Below are 24,539 nucleotides of genomic sequence, written 5' to 3'. Positions count from 1 at the left end.
GTTTGTAAGCTAAAAATAAACTATTGTGTATGTTCAAATATACTGTTGTGATTGAAGAAGTTAAATAAAAATGTCAGTCATCAATTCATGCATCACCTCATGTCATCATAACAGAGGTCTGTCTTCCAGGAAAGAACAGTTTAAAATTAATGTAATATAGTATTGGCCATACTATATGATGTATTGCTTGTCTTTGTTTAATAATACAGAAGACAAAGACCTTAAAAAATAATCGCATATCGCATCGCAATCGCAATATTGGGGCAAAAAATCGCAATTAGATTATTTTCCATAATCGTTCAGCCCTATTTTGAATCATACCATCTGTGTTATGAATCGCCCTGGTAAAGAAGGCCCAACAGCGGCTGCACTTCCTCTGTGTCCTGACAAAGAATAAGCTGAACTGGAAGCTGCTGCTGGCCTTTTACCGCTCCTCAGTGGAGAGCGTGCTCGCCTACTGCCTGGGTGTTTGGTACACAGGGGCCACTACTGAGAAAGGAAGGGTTCGAAGAGGGTAATTAACATGGCCCAAAAAATCATGGCTGCCCTCTGCCGTCCCTGGGCGCAATATATACATCCTTCTGTCTCAAGAAAACCAGGGCCATCACAGATGACCCCTTGAACCCCACCTACCACCTGTTTGACTTGCTGCCTTCTGGTTGGTGCCTCAGGTCAATCAGGTCCCACACCTCCAGACTCACAAACAGCTTCTTCCCTTGTGCCATTCGGACTGTTAACAAATACTATCCTCCCACACCCCACCCCTGCCCACTCATCTCACCAATCTCAGCCATGATATGAATATTCCTTATCACTCAGGCCACTCACATATAGACACTAAATCAAGTCCTTTGCACTACTTCCAGCACTTTTTTCACCATTGTGTGCCTCTTCTATTATCATTGCCTTTCTCTTGTTTTGTATATATTCCTCTTGATTATATACATTTCTCCTGTTTGTTATTTATTCCTGCTGTCTTACTATTTATATTTTATTCCTGCACAGTTGGTGTGGAGCAACCCTAATTTCGTTTTGATGTACTATGACAATAAAGGGCTATTCTATTCTTCAGATTTTGTGATGAGAATTTATTTGTACATGCCCCAGAAAATAATGTTTATTTGTTAAGAATCCATATATGTACAATTCAGTAAAAACAATAAACATTTATTTTATTTTATTATAGCGTCTAGTCGTGTGGAAGATTTCCCTGGTGTTGCGTTCGAAGCCCTTTTTTACGACAGCACTTGAAGGCAGCATTCATTACGGTACTAGTGATGGGATTTCCGGCTCTTTTTACAGACCCGGCTCTTTCGGTTCGGCTCACTAAAAAGAGCCGGCTCTTTCGGCTCCGAACCGGCTCTTCAGGTTGTTTTGTTGCTTTAATTAATTTATTATTAACAATAATATAAAATTATGCACAAAAGGAATTACTAACGTAAAAAAAGTGGTTTTATTTATATATGTTTATATATAAATATATGCGGTGGCCCCTAGAGACAAAACACGTACAAACTCCAAAACACATTTCTAGCATGAACTGAACTTCCAAAGCAGAGCTACTAGATCACTTAAATTACACAATTGAAAGCATGTGTGTATTGTTTGTGTATTTATACACAGGCACTCATATATATTCAAATAATTTTAAAAAAAGTTCATTTACCTGTTACTACCACACACCAAATCCGGTCGTTGGTACTTGCTGGCTTGTGTAGCCACAAGATAACAAAGGCTCAACACTGCGCCCAGCATCCTGGAGCACTTCTGTTGTCTTTTGTACGTGTTTTGAGTTTTTACGTGCTTCTGAGTTTTTATATGCTTCTGAGTTTTTACGTGCTTCGGAGTTTGTACGTGTTTTTACGTGTTTTGGAGTTTTTACGTGTTTTGGAGTTTTTACGTGTTTTGGAGTTTGTACATGCTTCAGAGTTCGTACGTGATTTGAAGTTTGTATGTGCTTTGTCTCTAGGGGCCACCGTAAATATACTTTTATTTATTCACTCCACATAAAATGTAATAAATAAATCACATAATACAAAAATCAACTATTCACATTTCAAGTTTTAACTATTTAAATTTTCAGCTTTTTTCTTTTACAAATTTAAAGTGAAAACAACACAAAACACTGCAAACCACAACACAATTAAATATAAATTATAATATGAAAACAAAAAGAACATGCATATTCTCTGTCATATGGGCCTGCATGAATAAACTTTCTGAATCCTTTATCATCTGCAACCGAAAATAGTTGTGGATGATTACTATACCTTTCTAATGTTGTCCCTGCCTCTCTTTCTCTCTCTCTGGCTCTGTTCCTGTGCTACTGAGTGTAACTACCGCCCCTCCCCCCCTCTTCCCAGCATAAAGCACAAGGCTCGCTTGCAGAGTGCAGCGGAAAAAAAGTGCGAGAGAGAGGCTGAGAGAAAGAAAAAAAAAAAACACAAAAAAAAACACGTGACGGCTCGCGATAAGGAGCCGGCTCGCGTCGTTCACGTCAAAGAACCGGCTCTAAGAGCCATTTCGTTCGCGAACGACCCATCACTATACGGTACAGGCTGTCATGGCGCAGAGGAGGCCAGATAGATCAGCAGCGTCAAACTTTCATTTCGGCTCTATTTCTAAGATGTTCGGGCGTTACACCCTGTAAAATCATCACCACCCGTTGACGACACATATCGGTAAGTTGTCTAAAACTGAGCCAGCCTGCTTTTCACGACAGTTACTTGTTCCGAGCGGCGGGCAGCCCAACGTTAGCTGTAACGTTGGAAAAATGTCGTTCGTATAAATATGACTTTACTTTGATGATCGCAGGCGGTGTTGACTGTTTAAAATGGGAGCTTTCGCATTCAAATAGCGTTCTGCATGCAGCTTATGTATTGTTATAAACACCACATGCTAATGAAAATGCTTTTTAACAACATAAACAAGTCAATACATGAAAGTAATTGGCTACACAGAAGTTGCTAACAGTTTCCATCAGTGTATTTTCCCATTATGTTAATAGGTTTGCTTTAGTTGTTATCGACCCTATTCTGGACCTGTCAGTGTATCTGAACTGTGGCTGAACATTATCTAGACCATTTGAATATTATCTTGGACCAAGCACGGCTTATGAGAGGGAGGAGGGAACATTTTTTCCTCCTAAGCATTTCAGGACTAAAGCCTCACTGTGCTCAGTAATGTGGACATGTATGGCTGCACGAGCTGAGTGATAAAAGTGTTTGTGCAAGTTTTATTACAGGAGCACGAATTAGAGGAATTCGAGGGAACAGATGAAAGAACATTATTTGGAGAAGTCATTCCTGCCAGTAAAGGCTGAGTCATAATGCAGAAACAAATGTTCTGCATGGCACTTAAACTCATTCTGCCCACTGTTCCCTGCACAAGTTAATGAATAATGCCTTGATTATTCATTTGGCAACAGATGGATTCTTTCACTGAAAGTGCCACTTGCAGGGCACATTAGTGGAAAAATAGAGACATAAAAGGACTGGTATAACTGTACATTTAAAATATAGTTGCTGGTAAGTCTAATCTTTAAAGTTGCGTCGTATTTTATAAGCTGATAATAAATTTTGCATGCACAGATAATGTGGAACATGCCCAATAAAATAAGATGTGTCCTTTAATCCAGGAGTCATGTCTCATGTTATGCCCAAATGGTGAACACAACACAGCCACAACAATCAGCGATCATAACTTTAGTTGTAAACTAAACGCGTTCTGTGTTCTGTTCTTCGTATAACATCAGGGTCACTGCTGAAGTTGCACCAATCCATTCTTCATGGACATAATTTCTAGAGGGACTTCTAATGATCTCATCATGAAATTTGACTATTATATTTGAAATGGTTATTAACTGTTTTGTGGGAAGTGTAGTGGTTAGCTATGTCACCTGACATGAAGAAATTCAGGGTCGTGAAATGTTTTGCTGGTCAGCTAGTGAGTCCGAATACAGGTTTGATTAATTTGGTAATTATAAATTGGCTGTATGTATAAATGTGAGGATGAGTGAGTTTTTTCATCTGGGGAATAAAACAAATAAGCAAACCAAAAACATATCTCTGGCATATTTAATGACCTATGTCACTGAAAAGCAAAGGTAATTGGATGCTTTTTGTTGGTTAAAACATGTTGCCTTGTAATTGTGTAATTTCAAGAGTGAAACCACTCTGTTTAGATCAGTTTCTGCTGCAGCAACATACAAGAATCCATTAAATCTCATAATATCCTGCATCCAAATGTTAATCCTTCTAGTAGCTTCATGCTGGCCCTCCTCTGTAGAGGAGTAGTGGTGTTTGCCTTTTTAAGGCCAACACAGCCTCAGCTGTGGACAACCCAAGACTTTCATGTCACTCCACTCTGATGTTTGCCTTTGCCTCAACAGCCTGGAGCAGCAGCAGAGAGAGGGAAGCTGTCTTTGTGTGGTTGTTATCCTGCCAGGTTCTGGCTGAAACTGCATGAACCTGAATATTGTTATGTACTACATTATGTACTGTCTGTACTACAAAACGAGTTCACCATACCCAGGGTATCTTTCTGTTATCTGGAATCACTTACCTCAACATCAGCTGTCGGGATAAGCAGTCACGCGGAGCTGGTTATAAACTCGCTAAGTTACCCCAGGGTTAACTGCATGTTCACATGAAAAGGTGCAGTGCTTGCATTAGCATCTGACTAATCACAAACATGGATGTGTGTATCTGCAGTAGAGTGGCTGATTTCACGAAACGGATGATGAAATTGTGCTATGGGAAAAATACGAAACAGTTAAACACATAATATAGCTTAAAGGTAGCTTTAGACTGGTTCCCCTGTGACCTAGATAAACAGAAGATGAATTGGTGATTGAGCTACAATATGTAATCTTTTTGCTCATCTATTCAGCAAAATGCAGCTACAAAGACATCTTTTTTGACTTGTCAGCACACTCCAAGAAGGCATTCTATAAATATAAACAGGAAATAAGTAGTAACTACCCGTGTATGCTAAGGTCCAGAGATGCCCATTTTTCTGTCTGTTTCTGCTGCTGCCAAAATTAATGAATCAATCCTAAAAGACTATCAATGTCGAATTTTCGTATTAAAGTAACAACAGCAAATGTCCAATAAGAGCTTTGTCTCATGAAACTATATTGAACAAACAATGGACCAGTTGATCCTGTGCATCAAATAAAATGTCTTGATATTTGTTGGATAGATTGCCAAGAAATCTGCTTAGTCTGTGTTGCAGCTCTAGCAGGCCTTCCCAGGTTTTACCTGTGTGGGTGTGTCTGTTTTCACGCTCCACCATCTGTGCAGCTGATTTCCATCACCAATTAGGGTTGGAGTGCTTATTGCCAGTCAGAGGAGAGTTCTGATGATAGAGTGCTATTCTCTTGGCAATATCTCAACTGTGTGTTTGTGGGTTAAGATTGTGACTTACTGCTATTTCAACCAGCTTCTGCGTTTTGCTCTGCATTACTTAGTTTTGTGATAGTGATAATGGCTTTTCTGGCTCTTTTAGTTAATTATTAATTCTTTATTTTATTGCCACTGTCTTCTTTTTCAACCAGCATGCTTTTATTGTTACTTAGGTGATGTAGGAGTCCCCTTAAGATTGCTTGTACTAATCTTGTTGCACCAATACTAAGCCTAAAAGTTTTCTTTGCTAATTGGGTTTAAGATCTGGGAAAACTAATTTATTCATCTCCTTCCAAAAGATGTTTGTTTTTGTTGCTCATTTGCAAATGAAGGATGGTGAACATGTTAAACCTCATACCAGCCACGCAAGCTGATATGATTTAGCTCAAAGTAGACCTGTGCAGTACAGTCTCACAGAGCTGCTATTATGGCTGTGGTTTCTGTGCCTCATTACAGGATGTTTGAACTCTGATTCAGTGTACTGGGTTCATTTAGATGTCAAAGTAACCTCAGAGTTTCTATTTACAGTTGTTCTAATTGTTTGTCTGAAGACACATGTCTCCTGGATACGAGAACAACCATTTGAAGGAATAGCTATGATACATTTATTAAATATGTCAGCCGTCCTGCATTTTTAGCATAGCTTTTGACAAACATTATTATCATTTGTTGTTATAACTTTAGTTCATGAGTTTAGTTTTATCCATCCATCTTCTTCCACTTTATCTGGGGCCGGGTCGCGGGGGCAGCAGCCTAAGCAGAGAAGCCCAGATCTCCCTCTACCCAGCCACCTACTCTAGCTTCTCCGGGGCAACACCAAGGCGTTCCCAGGCCAGACGAGAGATATAATCTCTCCAGCGTGTCCTGGGTCTGCCCCGGGGCCTCCTCCCGGTGGGACATGTCCGGAACACCTCGCCCAGGAGGCGTCTTTGTCAGATGCCCGAACCACCTCAGCTGGCTCCTTTCAATGTGGAGGAGCAGCGGCTCTACTGAGCCCCTCCCGGATGGCTGAACTTCTCACCCTATCTCTAAGGGAGAGGCCAGCCACCCTTCGGCGGAAGCTCGTATCCGTGATCTCGTTATTTTGGGTAGTGACCGAAAGAACGAGATAAAATCAGTAGTTAAAATGTAAGTTTTGAAATTTAAGCTTAAAAGTGTGGATTTGGTGTTTTATTCAAATGCTTCTCCGTGTCTGGTTCTGACTCTGGGAACTGATAAAAGACCGGATCCAGATGAGCTGAGGGATCTGGAAGGTTCATACTGGGTCAGGAGGTCACTGATGTATTTTGGTCCTAAACCATTCAGAGCTTTATAGACCAGCATCAGAACTTTAAAGTCTATCCTCTGACGGACAGGCAGCCAGTGTAAAGACCTCGGAGCTGGACTGATGTGGTCCACTTTTTTGGTCTTAGTGAGGACTCGAGCAGCAGAGTTCTGAATGAGCTGTAGTTGTCTGACTGATTTTTTTTTTTTTTTTTTTTTTTTTTTTTTTTTTTTTTTTTTTTAGGCAGACCTGTAAGAATGCTGTTACAGTAATCAAGCCTACTAAAGATGAATGCATGGACTAGTTTTTCCAGGTCTTGTTGAGACATCAGATCTTTTATTCTTGATATATTCTTGAGGTGATAGTAAGCTGATTTTGTTACTGTCTTAATGTGTTTTTCTAAGTTTAGGTCTGCATCCATCACTACACCCAAATTTCTCTCCTGGTTTGTCGTTTTTAGGTGTATAGATTGAAGTTCTCTGGAGGCCTGTAATCGTTTTTCTTTGGCACCAAAGACTATTTCTTCAGTTTTGTTTTTGTTTAGCTGGAGAAAATTGTGGCACAACCAGTCATTAATTTCCTCAATGCATTTACCAACAGCCTGTACAGGGCCTCGGTCTCCTGGTGACATTGTGATATATATTTGTGTGTCACCTACATAGCTATGATAGTTTATTTTGTTGTTCTTTATAATCTGTGCCAGTGGGAGCATGTAAATGTTAAACAGAGGGGATCCCAAGATGGAACCTTGTGAAACTCCACATGTGATACTTGTCTGCATAGATGTGAAGTTACCTATTTGGAAAAAATACAAAGTATTTCCTGTTTTCTAAGTATGTTTTGAACCAGTTTAGTACACTTCCTGAAAGACCTGCCCAGTTCTCCAGTGGTTTGAGTAATATGTTGTGGTCATTTGTATCAAATGCTGCACTGAGATCCAGTAAAACTAATACTGACATTTTCCACTGTCTGTATTCAGACATATGTCATTAAACACTTTGGTCAGAGCAGTTTCAGTGCTGTGGTTCTGTCTAAAACCTGACTGGTTCACAAGGGCAGGGGGGCTTTAGGGCGGTGTCGCTATCATACCCTGGCTGTTGGACTGGTCTCTCTGTGCTCTTTACTCATAGCATTAAGATTGTTTCCACACCTCGGCTGTTTGCCTCCCTACGCACTACACATTTCTGTCAGCTATTCTTGGGCTGTTGGTAAACACACTGAGTATAAGTTGCTCAATAGTCTGCATTCTACATTTAGTAAGCCTTGTGTTTTGGAGGGGGCGGTATGTTTGCTTTATTGAACTTTTTCAAGTTAACTTGCAGTCACTTTATTTTAAAAAAAATGTAGTTTGTTTCACTGGATTTTTATTGTATTTTATTTACAGTTTTACTTTTTTGTTAGTTTTTTTTAATTATTATTATTTTCAGCATCTTTTATTTTGTTGAGCCCTCTACTTCATTTAAAATATTTTTGTGGTTGCATTTAGTGCTTTGTCTGCTGTAACTCAAAGATGCTCTTTGGTTTCCCATTTTCTTAGCAAAATATAAATAAATTAGGGGTGGCAAAAGACTTTTGCACTGTACTATTTAAATCTATTTGTGCCTTACTGTATGTTTAGTAAGATAAAATATTTCAGGTAAATATGTGTGTACATTTTCAGTTTCACCTCTTTCCACTTAGCAGAACAAAGTATTTGTAGTTGTTTAAGTGGGAGATCTGAATGTTATATTTTCAGTCTTTGTAGTAGAGACAGTGGGAGTAATAAATCGTTTCACGACTGAGTGAAATGAAAGCCCATCAGTTTGTTGGAAGAAAATGCCGTAATCTCTTCAAACATAATGACAATCACTTACACAGAAGTTAGGGACATGTGTTTTCTCAGTGCAGGCTGAGTTGTGAGGCCCTGCCTGCCCTTCAGGAGAGGAGTTTGATCCCTCGCAGAGCTATTTGGACCTCTGCATTGTTGAACCCTGGTGTTGAATGTGAGCTAAATCCTTTGGCCAGAGGAATAGGGGCTTTATTACAACCTTTAAACAAATCTCTGTAAGGAGATACCTGTGTGTTTAGAGAAGGAATGATTATCTCCAAATACTGACAAGAATCTTGCATGAGATTTAATGCAGGTTTCTATTAACCACCCTACCATCTGGTCTTGTTCTCCTGGTGATTTAATAGGACTGTATAACTGAAATTCAATGCTGGTACGGGTTAAACTGTACTTCTCAGGAAGCAGCTGCAGAGGAGATGCAGGAATTTGTTACCATATGTTTATTTCAGAATTTAATCTGTTTAATGTTTAATCTGTTTTTCCAGAGTCACAATTTGATGGATAGACTATCTCGTGTTTCTTCGAACAGTATAAAAACATCTAATACATCCATGTTAGGAGATTTTTATTTTTGTTATTTTATCTCTGACCAAACCTGGTACTAGCTATTATTTTCAGTTAAGACTTACATTCTGATGATTTTCTTAATCAATTCCTTGGTCTGTAGTGATTTAGAGGCCAATATGTTGCCTTCAAATTGCCCTTTGATCACGAGTCCAAATCATAAATACATTATTTAAATGCTGCTTTCTTTCCCGCTAGCAATCCACTGTTTTAGTAAATGTGAAAAAAGTTCATAAGCAAAAAAAACAGCAAATGAAATCTGAGAGTGGTTGATATTTTTCCTAAAATATTAACCCTTACCTTGTTCTTTGTTCTTCTATCTCAGTCAGACTCATCTTGTAGCTGTAAAGTGTAACTAAGATGGCGATGGTGAAAGTGGTCAGCTTGAGGCAGCGGGTGATGTCCTGGTGGTCAAGCAACAAAACTACTGTAGTATTTCCAGAACCCTATCTTTAAGTTTTTCATCTAGCAATTCATTTTCACTGCTGCTGGCATATGACGTAATAAACACAGAGCAATATGACGTTTAACTGAATGAATTGGTAGCATAGATCTGTTCACAATTTCCACTTTAGATTTTTGAGTCAGGATCAAACAAATATCTGGCCCAAGCTATCCGGGATAGCCAAAATATTGGTACTTTTGAATGGCACAAAAAAAAATTGGGGGCTTTGCGTTGTGGAGAAGTAATGATCATGCCACTGAAGCTTCTTTTTTAGTTAAGAGTGGAATTTTTGAGGACAGACTAATGCAAACAAATTTACAAGCCAAATTCGGACATTGCTCCAGAGTCCGGTAGGATCTCTTTAAGGCTGTACTGCTTTAAATGTAATACTGAAGACAGCATGACATCACCATTTTAATTTAGCAGTTTCCATATGTAAAGTCAGTGGAAGTGTTTTGAATTTTATCCAAACTACACAATTTATGTCGTTTGTCTGACCCGCATACTACGAGTATGTTTCTAGCAGAGGGTCTTGTCCTGTGATCCAAGCAGATCTGTGATTCTTTGCTGCTTTGCTAAGAAGTTTTTAGGTATTAGGAGAGGAAGCTGTGTTTTGGTCTGCTGCTGTGCTCCAGGTTTGGAGGAGGCCCAGGCTCAGCTGGCTTTTCTCTCAAAGACTGACTGACCACAGAGACATACCAGTGTGGAGGGGGGGTGGTTACACGCTCCCCACAGCGTCAGCCCACTGCATGTTAGGTGTTTCCCCCCCCCACCCTTCTCTGAAAATGGACACTGCTGGTGTATTTATAAACCCCAACCTCAGCCAGGCTCTCTGTCTTAAACACAGTTAAGGAGCTGTTCGTATTCAGAGTCATGCTGAGCTTTGCTGTCGTGCTTTCTAGACGTTGAATTCTGTCGCTTTGCTTGTGAAACGTTGCCTGGAGGCTCATCAGGTAGGAGAAGAATATATTTGAGCTAAAAACTTTACATTGATTATTATAATTGGTGTGCTCACATATGACTATTATTTCTGTAATGATCACTGTGTATTATAGAGATTTGCTTGTCTTGTTGTGGGAATGACTCATTTTTTACCAGTTTCCTATAACGGTGAAGTTTCACCGAATGTCATTTAATGTCAAAGCCAGTACTAAATTTATCAGTATAGACAGCTAAGTGTTTGTCTATGCTTGACACTGGTATACTGCAGCGATTAGTCAGATGACTAGTAACTTTTTTTAATGTACATATTCATCGTGCAAACATCTCAAAGATCCTTTTCATCTTCTCCGTAGGGGTTTTTGAAATTAGGGGGAAATTTCATCCCTAAAATGCTTCCTATAGGGGAGATTAGGGGATAAAACTTGTGAGCTTCACTACAGGTCTTACAGTTTTTCCTTTAGGCTGTATTTTATTTTTCTACCCTAACGTCAACATCTTTCCTGTCTAACTCGGGACTGTATATTTCACACAGAGCAGCTGATGTCAGTGTTGTAATTTAGAGCAACAAAAATATTCTGAACCAGTTAGCCTGAAAATGTTCCTGTCTGAGGGAGCAAAAGATTCAGATTTTGTACATTTGTGTGTGTGTGTGTGTGTGTGTGTGTGTGTGTGTGTGTGTGTGTGTGTGTGTGTGTGTGTGTGTGTGTGTGTGTGTGTGTGTGTGTGTGTGTGTGTGTGTGTGTGTTGTTTTGAGTGGGTTCCTTTCTCATCCATTGACTTACATTTTTAGCTAGTAGTCAAATTTACAAGCCTTCAACTTCACATCTGAACCCTGTCTTGGTATGATAATAACTTCCAGAAACAGCAGAGGAAACTTGTAGTCTTGCAAACAAATGGAAAGTTGAGCAAAACATTATTAGGTAACTGAAATTAGGTGTAAGAACTATTTGTTACAAGTTGTTGTAATTTTGTGGAAATGGAATGATTATCTGCATTACCTGCAGTTCCACACTCGTGAAAATTTGTTTCTCTTGGTCACACACGACTAAAAACGAAAAATCTTAAGGGGCCACACAGGAAACGACTAACAGTGGCATGGCAGCCACAGGCTATATAGTCAGTGACAGTCAGTGGCTTCAAGAGGTGATGGGTGAAATAACAGCTGACAAGTTAAATTATTCACAACTTTAAGGTGATTAAAGTTATTATCAAAGAGAGCACAGGACATAAATGTATGAGAAGGTGGTAAATACATTAGAGGATTCCCTTGGTAACTGGAGGCTGGAATGTCTGTTAGTGACCAACTTGTAAAGTGATGTGCAACAAGTTTCCTGTGTTGACGGATAGTCTTTTCTTAAAAATGAACTTATAGAAAACTGTTGTTGTTTTTTTTATATATAGTTTTTGACCAAAGGGCTAAAAACTGCAGCCCTTTGTGGTGTTTTGAGTGAGATTTGACTTACATTTCTTGTGTTGATCTGTTTCAGATGAAAACAGAGTTTTGAGATCGACTATTGGAAAAAGAGAGACCCTAAAAGAGGAGAAATGGAAAAGCCAGTATTGCAGACACAGCCTTCCACCTTGCCTTTTTTCGACACGGCCCACGCCTTCAACCTGCTTCGAGGAATTCACGAACTGCGTGCCGAACGAAAGTTTTTCGATGTGACTTTATGTGCCGAGGGGCGTGAGTTCCACTGTCATCGCACGGTGTTGGCCGCTGCCAGCACCTACTTCCGGGCTATGTTTGCAGGGACACTCAGGGAGAGTGTTATGGACCGGGTTGTTTTACACGAGGTGTCAGGTGAGCTCTTAGGTCTGCTGGTGGACTTCTGTTACACAGGACGGATCACCGTCACTCAGGATAACGTGGACCTGCTGCTGAAGACGGCCGATCTGTTTCAGTTCCCCTCGGTCAAAGAGGCATGTTGTGCTTTTCTGGAGCAGCGGTTGGATGTTTCCAACTGTTTAGAAATCCAGGACTTTGCAGAGGCCTATGCTTGCAAAGAGCTGGCAGCCAGCGCGCGACGCTTTGTCCTCAAAAACATAATGGAGCTAGCTAAAGGGACAGACTTTGAACGCTTGCCATGGAAACGCCTCCTTGAGTTTGTGTCAGATGATGAGCTTTGTGTGGACAAGGAGGAGACAGTTTATCAAATTGCAGTGCGTTGGGTGAAGGCTGATCTCCAGCGACGACTACACTATTGGCCCGAGCTCCTCCAGCAAGTCCGACTCCCCTTTGTCAGGAGGTTCTTCCTGTTGGCCCATGTGGAGAGCGACCCACTTGTCTACCTTTCACCTACCTGTCTCCGTATGGTGAATGAAGCGCGTAGCTTCCAGTCCTGTGAATACGACCGTCACGACAGACCTTGTCATCGCATGCGGCCTCGGCCATCCACAGGATTGGCAGAAATCCTGGTGGTGGTAGGAGGCTGCGACCAGGACTGTGATGAGCTGGTCACAGTGGACTGTTACAACCCTCATACTGGACAGTGGCGCTACCTGGCTGAATTCCCCGACCACCTGGGAGGAGGCTACAGCATAGCAGCACTTGGAAATGATATGTATGTTACAGGTAAGCTATCTGAAGACATTAAAAGTAAGGCTGTGATGCTGATCCAGTCCAATCCAGTTTTATTTAGCACTTTTTTAAAAAACAACAGTGTTTGGAAAAAATGCTGTACAAAAACACCACAACAAAACAAAAAAAAAAATACAAGATTAGAACACACCATTTTCATACTCAGTTAAAAGCTGTTGAGTAAAAAATTATTTTATGACGCATTTTAAAAACAGGCAACTAGCTGGACATCCTAACATGGGCAGGGAAATGATTCCACGGTTTGGGGATGATTGCCTCTGTTTTGGGGGGACTAGCAGAAGGAGCTGGTCCACTAAACCTCAGTGACATTAAAGGTTTTAAAAGCAAATAATAAAGCATTGCTAAGGCCAACATAAATTGTGTTACAATAGTCCAGATGATAAAAGCATCAATAAAATGTTCAAAAACTTTAAAATATGACCCAGATTTGACCTTGTATTAAAGCCTCAACTGGTAAAAACTCACATTAAATATAAATATATATCTTTATCTTGTTTATCTTGCTTAAAATCATAGTCCAGTTTGACACCAAGGTTGGTTACCATGGTTTTTACAGATTTGAGTCATCTTAACCATAAAATGGATAGATATTGGCAAGCATTTTATTTGCCCATAGCCATAACCATTGTGACATCACCATTTGTATTTAGAAGCCTCAGCTCTAGCATTATGGAGGTTGTTGTTTTGATTTTGCTGTTCCTGGTCTTTCATGATTTGAGAAAAATATCATCTGCTGTTTATTAATAAACTGCAGTCTCTACGGCTAATGACTTTGTGTGAACAAGGAGAAGTGAGTCAGGACACAGTGTGCTGACAGAACAGCAGTGGTGTTATCTTTATCATCACCATCATTACCAGTAACTGAGCATGTCTGAACAGTGAGATATCTTCTTGAGAAATCATCATAGACCTTCACTTTAGGCTTGTGACTCAATTACTGCCTTGTACACTAATTTAGAAATAAAATCCCACACCACTGATTTCCTAACCGTGGCTGTTTAGGTTGTATCAAATTTAACTTCAGGGTTTTCCCTGGCTCAAAATGGACCTCTGTGGGGTCCATAAGGATAATCAGCTTTCATCTACAGCAGATGCAATGAATCTTCATTAATGCATTTGGCAAATATGTGCAATTTCATGATATTTCTGACCATTTCTAACCAAGAAGACACATATCTGTGTCCTTTAGGTGGCTCTGATGGCTCCCGCCTCTATGACGGTGTGTGGCGCTACAAGTCCAGCGTGAACGAATGGACAGAAGTGTCACCCATGCTGAAGGCTCGTGAATATCACAGCTCCTGCATCCTGAAGGGCCAGCTGTATGTGGTGGCTTCGGACAGCACAGAGCGTTACGATCAGGCTCTGGACTGCTGGGAGGCCCTGCCAGCCATGCTGCATCCGATGGATAACTGCTCCACCACCGCATGCAGCGGACGCCTGTATGCCATCGGCTCTCTGACCGGTGAGGACACCATGGTCATCCAGAGCTACGATGCAGACACCAACCGCTGGACCATGGTCAACTGTGGACAGCTGCCTCCGTGGTCCTTCACACCGAAAACTGTTACCCTAAATGGCCTCATCTACTTTGTCAGGTGAGGTAGAATCTTTTCCAGTTGTTTCTTACATCTTTAATTTACTTTTTGCATTTAGACTATAGTTTTAAAACTGTAAACACCAGGGACAGAATGTAATTAAGTACATTCGCATAAGTAATTTGTTTAGGAGGAGACTTGTTAGCTGTATTCTTTATATTCGTCTACTTTATCTTCAAGGGAAATGTAATTTTTACTTGAAAACCTGAGTTATGTAAATGTATATTTATATTTAAATGCACTTAATTCAAACTGCTCTTGTTTTTCATTTTTATCTTAAATACTTACCTTACGATTTATGTGTACAGGATCTGAGTCATTCTTCCACATGTGCTAACAGCAACAGTGTTAAGCATACTCCTGAAGGGTCTAATAAATGGTTTTTAAAAAGGGTCAAAGTTGCAGAGAAGTAATTTGAAATCCCTTTTTTTCATTGAGTTTTCATTGTTTTCAGGAGATTTTTTTTATATGAGCTCTTGTGCAATGATTTTACTTGCCCTGCCCACTTGAGATCAAATTGTGCTGCTTGCGGCCAATGACCTAAAACGACCCCGGTGCCACCCGATTTAGACTTTCACAGAATGAGGGACACTGGACCACATGAACACACTAGTGTTGATCTTTTCTATCCAGTTGATCATGTTGAAAGATAAATTTAGTTCTTTGGGCTCTGCATTTGTTATTTAATATAACAAATATTACATCAATTTGCTACTGACTGTTGATGAGGTTGGTCTTTACATATGAAAGAGAAATAAACATGTTTTGACTGGGTTGTTAGATTTGAAGCTGAGATTGTTTTGTTGCTTTGGCAGCTCTTTGACTTGAGTTTCTTTCTATTTGCAGGGATGACTCAGCTGAAGTTGATGTTTATAATCCTCAAAAGAACAAGTGGGACAAAATTAGTCCGATGACCCAGGTTAGTATTTCACACCAGGTGCTTATGTGCTCCAATAGCAATCATTGTGATCTGATCCCTGTCCTTAGGCAGAAGAGCACAAATGTCACTCAAACTAAGTCAGTTACAACATGATGATAAATGCATGAATAAAAATAAACGTATCCACATTTCTCACCTCCAATTTCAGTTTAGGACAACCACACCTTATCACAAATTGACTGGCTTGCCAGAGAAACAAATTAGATAATTAGAGAGAGTGTACAAAGCCTTATCTTCCACTAGCTCATTTAGTTTTTTAGCTTTGTATTCGTGATCTCAGGAATATACGTTTAATAATATATCTGTTACTTTTTTCAAAGAAAAGAAATATTTCTCTCATGACAATATGTTGAGAAAGTGGTTGTACATACAGTATGTTCAGGGCAGTCGTTAGTGTGGGACACATGATGCTCCTTTTAAATAAGCATTTTTTGTTTTCGTTGAATTGAAAAAAAAAAATCAACTTATTATATACAATACTGAATCAAAGGCTACACAAAGAAAAAAAAAATAAAAATTTTCTATGTCTGTCTGGCTGCTTTTTATTGTTATTGTTAGATGTATAAATTATTATGAATTATAGCAAAAATACATGCTTAAAAATTTTGTTTTCTTTTTCAGGTCCATGTTGGAGGCAGTGTGGCGGCCCTGGGGGCTAAATTGTACGTGTCTGGTGGTTACGACAATACGTTTGAGCTGTCCGATGTCGTAGAAGCCTACGACCCGGCCACCCGCACTTGGAGTCTTGCTGGACGATTACCTCAGCCGACCTTCTGGCATGGCAGCGTCAGCATTTTCCGGCAGTTCATGCCCCTGGTGTCGAGCGCATTCGAACCCACTGACATACCCGAGTCAAACGGCATTCTCCTGCACCGGCATCACCGACACCACGCGCTCCACAATCTCAATAACCTCAACCAGAACCAGAATCAGGATCTGAACGCGGCACACTGATCTCGAAACCTCGAAACCCCCATTGACCATGTTCTCCCTCATCGTGCCCTCAGTGTACTGTGAATTTACCTCATCGCTTTGCTAAAGCTGTCAAAGTCAGAAAAGAAGACTGAGCTAGTCTTAGTCTGTTGACTGGACAGAAAGGCCTGGAGCCAGATGGATAGATGCACACAGATATTTTATTTATCCCACAGGGGGAAAAGTCTAAGTTACATCAGCAATGCTAAGAAAAACATTCATAAGCTTCTGCAGATTAGAGTGAAGTAATGTTTACGCACTACAGAAATGCATACCTGTTATTTTCTATAGTCACCTGATTGTTTTGTGCACAACTTCCAAGTCGTTTCACCACATTCACCACCTTTTGAGATTATTTGCATATTAATACTAGTGGCAACCCAGCTCTCGCTAAACCTCTTTGTCTCTATCAGAAAACACTACACACAGCTGTGAATTTATAGCACTTACACAATAATGAATTTACCTGTAAAACATCTTGGCAGCATTGGTCAAATTTAATCTCCTCCTTATGATTTTTGATATATGCCTGGAATCCACATTCATCTTTTACCAGTATATGTGTGAGAAATTGTCTATACATGGATATATATATTGTATAAACATTTGGCTCCTTGTATCCCCAGTGGACTGCATTATCCACTACACGGATTGCATTCTCGGGGGGCTCTGTACAAAAGCTCTAGAGAGCTGCTGGTTTTGTGGCTTAATAACCAGGCATGCAGTTTATTTTGGTTATACAAGAGAAACCACTTTGAGTTAGTGCTGAAATAATGAATTTATTATGTAGTTGATCGATGGAACTATTTTTATAATAGGTTAAATGTCAATGGTTTCAGCTTTAGCTGTGCTTTTTTTGTATTTATATATTTATTCACATTGTAAACATTCAGCTTTAGACTGTTTGTTGGGTAAAATAAATATTTAAAGAGGTTATCATTCTGGTGTGCCAGATTGTGATGGGGGTCCTAACTACCCTTACAGCTGGAGACCAGAAAGCTCCTGTTGAGTGGTTGGCGAGAGCCATATACAGGTGTGAAGAAGAACTGGATTATGGTGCAGGGTCACTTCTAAGTTGTATCCGTTAAAGTTCCTGCTGGTCAGTAATGCCTTACTGGCCTTGAGCTTGGACTCACCATTGGCTTATACATTTTGAGATTATTACCAACTGAAAGTAAAATTCAAATTAGAAAGATTAAAACGGGGGAATTTTTGCATTGAAGGTGGGCGTTTGTCAGCTGTGGCTGTGCATAAAAGGAAACGATGCAAATTCTCAACTTTATTGCATCAGTAAACACTTAACTGACTAGTTAATGGTCTCAGTCCCTTTTATTTTTCTTTCAGTACAGCATTTTCTAAAATATGGTTCTGTTTATAGTAAATTAGCTGGTAAAGCAGGGTGTCTTCGCTAAACTTGACGTTCCAGTGGTGGTGTATGTAAACCAGTGAGTAAGATCATGCTAGCTGCGTTTATATGTGACCTGTTGTGTTGGCACTGTATCCAGCATCCATGCATGAACTGTAGTTATAGTGGAGATTATTTTCAGTGGCCAAAACCACACTTAAGAATTGAAACAGATGTGGTGAGTTATCAGACAGGTCCACACAGTGTGCATCAACTTTAGCTTTTCTATGGGAACTATCTGCTGATGTCAACTACACAGTGGATGGGAGTTATCTCCTACAGGGTGAGGTGTGTCTGCGTGTGGACATTTCTGTGTTCAGTGTGTTACTTATGAGTTTCTGTTGGTGTTTGTTTTGTTTTTCATTTATGAACATAGAAAAGTGAAAGTTAAAAGCGAAATCTGCTAAATTAAAGTCAGATCACAAAATGTGAATAAAACAGTTGAGAGGGTGCTGCGAGAAACACGATTAAATGGCAGTAATAGTTAAGCTTGAAGAAATGAAGAAGTTTTAAAATGAAGTAAATCTAAGGGTTACAAGTAAGTGAGCTTAATAAAACTCTGAAGCTGCTGCTCATCTCTTCCTAGAGGCCTGCAGCTCGAGGCTACATTAGCTGCTACTGGCAGACAATCTGCATTATGGGTGACGTAGGCTTGGGTGAGGAGAGGAATAAAAACAACATATCTCTGGTTTTGCAGCAGTTTTGCTCTGAGTGGATTATTTCTTTAACAAGTAAAAGCCAAATATTTTAACAGAAACCACAAGAATCTGTTTGCATTCCAAAATCAAAAATTGATATCCAGAACTAAACAGGCATACAGCCGTATGGTTAAAACGTTAATCCTTACCCGGAGAAATCTGTGTGCTGAGAAATCATCATAGTAGAATTTCAAGTTGGCTGCATGGGATGTTAACTTGCACTGAGTTGATTCTGTTTTTAGTGATTCTTGGGCTGCACGGCACGTCCTCATGACACTCTAGACTCTTAAACAGGGCTATATCAGCCTCTATAACCATGCATGAAGGTTTTTTTTTTTTAAATGTATTTCATTTAATGTTTAACGTTTTAATGTTTTCACTGTTATACTGTTTTCTTATTTATGGATATATTTGTGCTGTGATTGCTTCTGAAGTTCCTGCCTATCAGCTGCAAAAAGATCAGTGGCTCTTCGTAAACACTGGTGATGAGTCGTCAGTTACAACTGGAAGTGCAAAAAAAATCTCAGTTTGTTGTCGAGTAGGATATATTTTTGCTTCGTTTGAAGTAGTATATTTGTGTGTTTCCATGCTGTTGTCATTACACCATTGTTTTCAGTGTTCAGTCTGTGATGTTGAACAGGTTTGTAAATACAGTATATTCTTAACCTTATTTGCTGTGTTTGTACACTGTTTCCACGGTGGCTACTATGAATTAAACTGCAGGCAGGTCTGACGTAGTTTATTCTGCTGAGTCACAATGATTTGCTCTCAGCAAGGTTGCAGCAAATATTTCAGTGAAACAGTTGACAGTAGCTTCAAAAGACTGAAATAAACACAAGCTCACTAAAACATAAAAGCACATCTCAAGAAATATTAACCTGTGTGACATTTTAAAAACAATCTGCACCTGTTGCATCAGGAAAACAAATTAATTTGGCCAGTAGACATCAAAGGTGCTCTAGAATTTATCCTGACGAGCTTGTCACCAAATATATAATATAAATCTAAGAAATGTTTTGAAACCATTTCCTTCAGGTGAAATTTGGTATTCTTCTATCTGGCAGCAGTTGCTGTATGTGGCCATTATGACTTTGCAGTCCCTACCATCATTGCAGAGATTTGGGACAAATATTTAACATAAATTGCTCAAAAATTTGCCTTTTACCTGTTGTGATACCTTTTGCTTATTGTGAAGGGAACAAACACAAGTATTTTAATCAAACATTTAAACGTAAACGTGAAAAAACATAACGGTTTGGAAAGTTGCAGGGAACTTTTCAGGTATTTGTTGTTCTCTAAATGTTTTACTCTGGCTAAATGTTCAGAAACCATGTGATAAGGATCATTTTTGCAACAAAAAATATTTCATAAAAAACATTTAAAACATTATTAAAGGAATTAAACCCTTCAAAATGAGCAACAGTTATGATGTTACACCCAAAAAGACTGAATATAAACTGTTCTGTCGACGTCTTGAAATGTGACCGTAATACCAGTTTGAACCACAAGATGGTGCAGTGAGTCAGTGTAATGTTTAATCCAACATTGCGCAAAATAGTCAAGTTGGTGTTACCGTCTTACTTGGTTACTTTAGTAGCTCAATGAAATTCCCTAAGCAGCTTGTTTTGGTTTGTTTTAAACTAACATAGAAATATTGGATTTGTAAAAATTACAAAATAATTCCAAAAGTACATAAAACAATTCAACGCTTTTTGGAATAGACAACAGCACTAAACCTCTGGTAAAATACTGCCACCTTGTGGTTAAAGTTTTGTTTTTTAGAGGGCATTTCATTGTTTCTCTGGCACAAAAGGCACATCATATCGACCCAATCGGTGGATCCCAGCAATTCTTAGTTTTCACACTTTTTGTGTTAAATTCACACGAAAAGGTAAGCCACAACTATATAATATAACGTGTATAATAATGTTTTGTTGACAAATCACTGTCCACATTGTTTTTAAGGACCATTTTCTATTCCAGTGGAGATGGAACCTGCAAAATTAGCATGGCCCATAGAGCCACATTAATATGAAAGACACCAGGTTAAAATAAACCCATCAAAGATTAAATAATTTTACATTCATTGTTTACATTCAGCCTAAGCAAAGAGGCCCAGACCTCCCTCTCCCCAGCCACCTCCTCCAGCTTATCCGGGGGAATACCAAGGCGTTCCCAGGCCAGCCGAGAGATATGATCTCTCCAGCGTGTCCTGGGTCTGCCCCGGGGCCTCCTCCCGGTGGGACATGCCTGGAACACCTCACCCAGGAGGCGCCCAGGGGGCATCCTTGTCAGATGCCCGAACCACCTCAGCTGGCTCCTTTCGATGTGGAGCAGCAGCTGCTCTACTCTGAGCCCCTCCCTTTGCTTAGGCTGCTGCCCCCGCGACCGGCCTCGGATAAAGCGGATGAAGATGGATGGATGTTTACATTCATGATTGGTTGTTAGCACTCATCCACCTTGTAACTGCCTTTACTTTTTTTTTTTTTTTTTTTTTTTTTTTACACACTTGTGCAATTTTACTGCTCTGCAACTCTTCTATTTCAAAGAATATTAGAAACACCCTGAAACATAATGCAGTCCAGTACAAAACCACCACCTGGAGGAACCGTAATAAAAAAAACACTGAACTACTACATTTGTTACACTGTAACCACATTGTAACCAAAAGTAAGAAAATGCTTTTCTGACTGCACGGAAAACGTTCTCCTTTAATCAGCAATGTAAGGTGACACTGAGCTCCAGCTGCTGTAAGCACACTGACAAAACCTGTCTTAACAAGGTGGAAAATAACATTTTACATTCAAACAGCATTTAAAAACGTGCAATTGAATTACTGTGTAAACTACAGAGTGCATGAATCTGCTTTTCTTGCATGCGTGGAAGCAGAAGCAGACTTGTTGTTTTGCACACTTGCTCGCTTCAGGTCTTGCTCTCTGACAAATTCTCAACAATTCCCTCCATGTCTATCGTGGACTCATAGGGCTCAGTAACCAACTGTGTTTGCTGCAACACAGGAAAAGTCTGCGTGGATTCGACCTCTCCCAAGTTCTGGTTAGAAATAACCTCCTCCATCACCGCATCACTCGACTCAATCACAACCCTCACGATGCAGCCAGAGGTGAGACCTGTTGAGGATTCAGCTCCTCGGTTTGTGGACTCCTGAGTGGACCCATCACAGATCAGCGAGGCCTCCTCCGATTTGGGAGCTTCGGTCTCGACCGGACTTCCATCCACATCTTGCACAATCACATTCCTCAGCTTCCTCTGCCGCGGGTTGTAGTTCTCAGTGCGCTTGTGAATTTGAATGTGACGCCGCAGATGTGCCTGAAGAGGAAATGTAAAAATGTGAGAGTTGGGTAAACTAACATGATGCAAGTGAGGGAATGCTTCAAAAAGAACACAAAAATTATAGATATACAGTATAGTCATGTTGGTCTACAGTCAAGTTTATACAAATATCCCTGTAAGTGAAAAGTTCAGACTCTACACATTCTTAATATGGTCGTCTCAGCCACACAGCTCCTGGCTGTGACCACAGAAGGCCCACCCAAACACCTGGTGGCAGGGTCAGACATTCAGTAGAAAGTTGGCCTAAAGGGAGGGGAAAGGGACTCTAAACACCCAGTATAAGATAAAGAAGATTATGTTTAACTGTGTCTCATGCAAACTTAGTTTAGTAGAGTCCAATAATTGTAAAATGTCACACAAAAACATAAACCCGTTAGAAAGATAGATATAATATATAGCTGTCATAGCCAGACATAAAAAAGCCCACAAACTAGTGATTCTTGCTGAATGACATTAAAGATTAGAAGGGTCTGAATATGGGGACAGTGCGCAAATAACCATGCAAGTGATACAGACCTGAAATGATTACAAAAAATAATATAAAAGTAATTAATTTAATTACCTGGAACTTTGATGGCAACTAAAGAGATGGATTATTTTTTTCATTATATAAAAGCTTCAGTTATAAATTTTTACCAGTTTTCATATTTATGACCAAAGAACTTTGCTTTGCACTTTTTGAAACTTGCTTTTATCTTTTTTATTTCTTTTCTAAAAAAATCTTGTTTGTATGAAATAGCAGTTATAGACCAATATCACACCACAAAGCAAACAGTCTGAATTAGGACACACTAAATTCACTCAGGCACATTCACATAAGCGTGCCCCTGAAAGTTGACATTTGTGTCCACTCACTCCCTATCCACAGTAGCCCGAGTGGCTAATACATGTGCCACTCGCCTTCTTAGACGGAGATTATGGGTTTTAGTCCCATCTGGCGTGAATAGCAGAATGGTGATGAAAATTGGCATGGGAGACATCCTACAATAAAACCACCTCCATCAAAATTATTAATCTCTTTGTCTTCCCACTATGATTCAGTCACATTTCCTGAAGTTAAATTAGGGTTAAAACTAAAACACTCGGGTGTATAATAAATCCTGTGGTGGGTTAGATTAGGGCTCTGCAAAATGAGCTTGCTGATGATGAAGAAACTGTGTTGGAACCAACCTGTCGAGTGAACTTGTAGCCGCAGTCTACACACTCAAACTTCCTCATGCCTTTATGACGACGCAGGTGGACACGGAGCTGCTCCCTCGCTGAAGGAGAAAAGAACGACCAGAAAATAAAGAAGAAATCACTTCACCAGTGATTCTTTCATTAGCAGCGCTTCATTCATCAGGGCACAGGTCATGAGTAACAACAAATTTATTGTAGAATCAGCACCTAACCTTTGAAAGTTTTACCGCAGATGTGACAGCAGTGGGGGCGGCCTTCCTCGTGCTTGCTGGCCTTGTGTCGGAGAAGAGCGCCTTTCTCTGTGAAGCGCTGCTCACAGACATCACAGCCGAAGGGCCGCTCGCCGGTGTGAGTCCGGTGGTGTTTATCCAGACTGGCTGGCAGTGAAATACAGAGATTAACACAAATCACAATATCTGCAGTTAAAGTAAAGACAGCAAAACGGCTAAGTGATTGCTCTTAGAAGCACAAAACACACCGGACCCCATCGATAGTAATGTAGGGACGTTTGGGTGGCACAGCATTACCTCAGAGCAAGTAGGGTCTTAGTTTGAGATGCATGAGATCTTTCTTTTGCTTCTTTTAGGCAAATTACTGATTCTAAATGTGTCACAGGGGTGGATACAAGGTGAATAAAGTGCTTATGTGCAGAGAATATGGCTGTTACCTTGTGTCCTAAAGGTTTTCCCGCAGAGGTGACACTGGTATGGCCTCTCGCCACTGTGTATACGCAGATGCATGTTGAGGTTGTTCTTTTGGGAGAAGGCGTGGCCACACGAGTTACAGACAAAAGGGCGCTCATTTCTGTGAGCAAGAAGAAAACAGACTTAAAATAGTTTTCATTAAAACTTTATGTCGTTTACACTTTTATTCATCCTCAAGAGGAAATTCACAGAAAACATGCTCTCCAACCTGTGGATAGCTTTTATATGCATCTGCAGGCCGTTTCTACTAGATGCCCGATGGCCACACTCCTCGCACACAAACGGCTTTTCTCCACGGTGTTTGGCGGCTTCGTGCACACGCAGCTCCGCACGAGTTAAGAAGGTTTTGGGACACTGGGAACACTAGAAACACAGCAACACAATCAAAACATAAATCCCCAAAATTTGTGTTAAAGTGAGTTTGAAATGACATACTGAAGGTGCTGCTGACTGTAGGTACTTACTGCATGTGGTTTGGGGTAACCGTGCACCTTCATCATATGAACTGTCAAGTTTTTCTTGTACATAAATTGTTCAGGACATGTTGAACACTGCAAAATGTGACGAAGACATTCTTCATATTCACTTCAGGTTTGTGACATACTCAGTTACGCTTTTTGTTAGGTGTATGCTGTACCTTGTGGGGCA

General features: G+C 40.1%; 3 protein-coding genes across 5 annotated transcripts in view; 1 reads left to right on the top strand and 2 right to left on the bottom strand.

Moving 5' to 3' along the window:
• syt6a (synaptotagmin VIa) overlaps positions 1-725 on the bottom strand; it is a 121,025-nt gene extending 120,300 nt beyond the window's left edge. The window contains exon 1 of the mRNA XM_085442987.1: positions 634-725. Coding sequence (XP_085299113.1) covers positions 634-725 — 92 coding nt within the window. The remainder of the gene's footprint in view (positions 1-633) is intronic.
• A 1,798-nt stretch (positions 726-2,523) lies between these two features.
• klhl21 (kelch-like family member 21) lies at positions 2,524-19,327 on the top strand. Of its 2 annotated transcripts, none has more exons than XM_085444963.1 (5): positions 2,524-2,681; positions 11,936-13,020; positions 14,237-14,642; positions 15,489-15,561; positions 16,204-19,327. In XM_085444963.1, the coding sequence occupies exons 2-5, from the start codon at positions 11,994-11,996 to the stop codon at positions 16,534-16,536; spliced, it is 1,839 nt and encodes a 612-aa protein (XP_085301089.1). In that variant the 5' UTR covers positions 2,524-2,681; positions 11,936-11,993; the 3' UTR covers positions 16,537-19,327. The 2 variants fall into 2 exon arrangements, with proteins under 2 accessions (XP_085301089.1, XP_085301088.1); XM_085444962.1 differs by lacking the exon at positions 2,524-2,681 and adding an exon at positions 10,356-10,459.
• Positions 19,328-19,381: 54 nt separating this feature from the next.
• Positions 19,382-24,539, bottom strand: part of zbtb48 (zinc finger and BTB domain containing 48) — a 13,569-nt gene continuing 8,411 nt past the window's right edge. For both annotated transcript variants that reach the window (XM_085444957.1, XM_085444958.1), the window contains exons 5-11: positions 24,529-24,539; positions 24,356-24,442; positions 24,100-24,254; positions 23,855-23,991; positions 23,400-23,564; positions 23,179-23,267; positions 19,382-21,984 (exon numbers count right to left, since the gene is read on the bottom strand). The exon at positions 24,529-24,539 is cut by the window's right edge and continues 82 nt beyond it. In XM_085444957.1, the coding sequence (XP_085301083.1) occupies positions 21,580-21,984; positions 23,179-23,267; positions 23,400-23,564; positions 23,855-23,991; positions 24,100-24,254; positions 24,356-24,442; positions 24,529-24,539 (1,049 nt within the window). In that variant the 3' untranslated portion in view covers positions 19,382-21,579. The remainder of the gene's footprint in view (positions 21,985-23,178; positions 23,268-23,399; positions 23,565-23,854; positions 23,992-24,099; positions 24,255-24,355; positions 24,443-24,528) is intronic.

Source organism: Copadichromis virginalis, linkage group LG20 (genome assembly GCF_057382275.1).
Source record: "Copadichromis virginalis isolate Kocher_CV1m ecotype Utaka linkage group LG20, C_Virginalis_male_GT1.1, whole genome shotgun sequence".
NCBI lineage: Eukaryota > Metazoa > Chordata > Actinopteri > Cichliformes > Cichlidae > Copadichromis > Copadichromis virginalis.
Note: the sequence above shows the minus strand (reverse complement) of the source record. Positions and strands in the feature narration are given on the sequence as shown.

Excerpts from the sequence above, each read along its gene's own strand:
- klhl21 (XM_085444963.1), top strand. The coding sequence starts at position 11,994 with ATGGAAAAGCCAGTATTGCAGACACAGCCTTCCACCTTGCCTTTTTTC. Across the intron at positions 13,021-14,236 it reads AAATGATATGTATGTTACAG|GTGGCTCTGATGGCTCCCGC; the intron begins GTAAGCTATCTG and ends TGTGTCCTTTAG. Across the intron at positions 14,643-15,488 it reads GGCCTCATCTACTTTGTCAG|GGATGACTCAGCTGAAGTTG; the intron begins GTGAGGTAGAAT and ends TTCTATTTGCAG.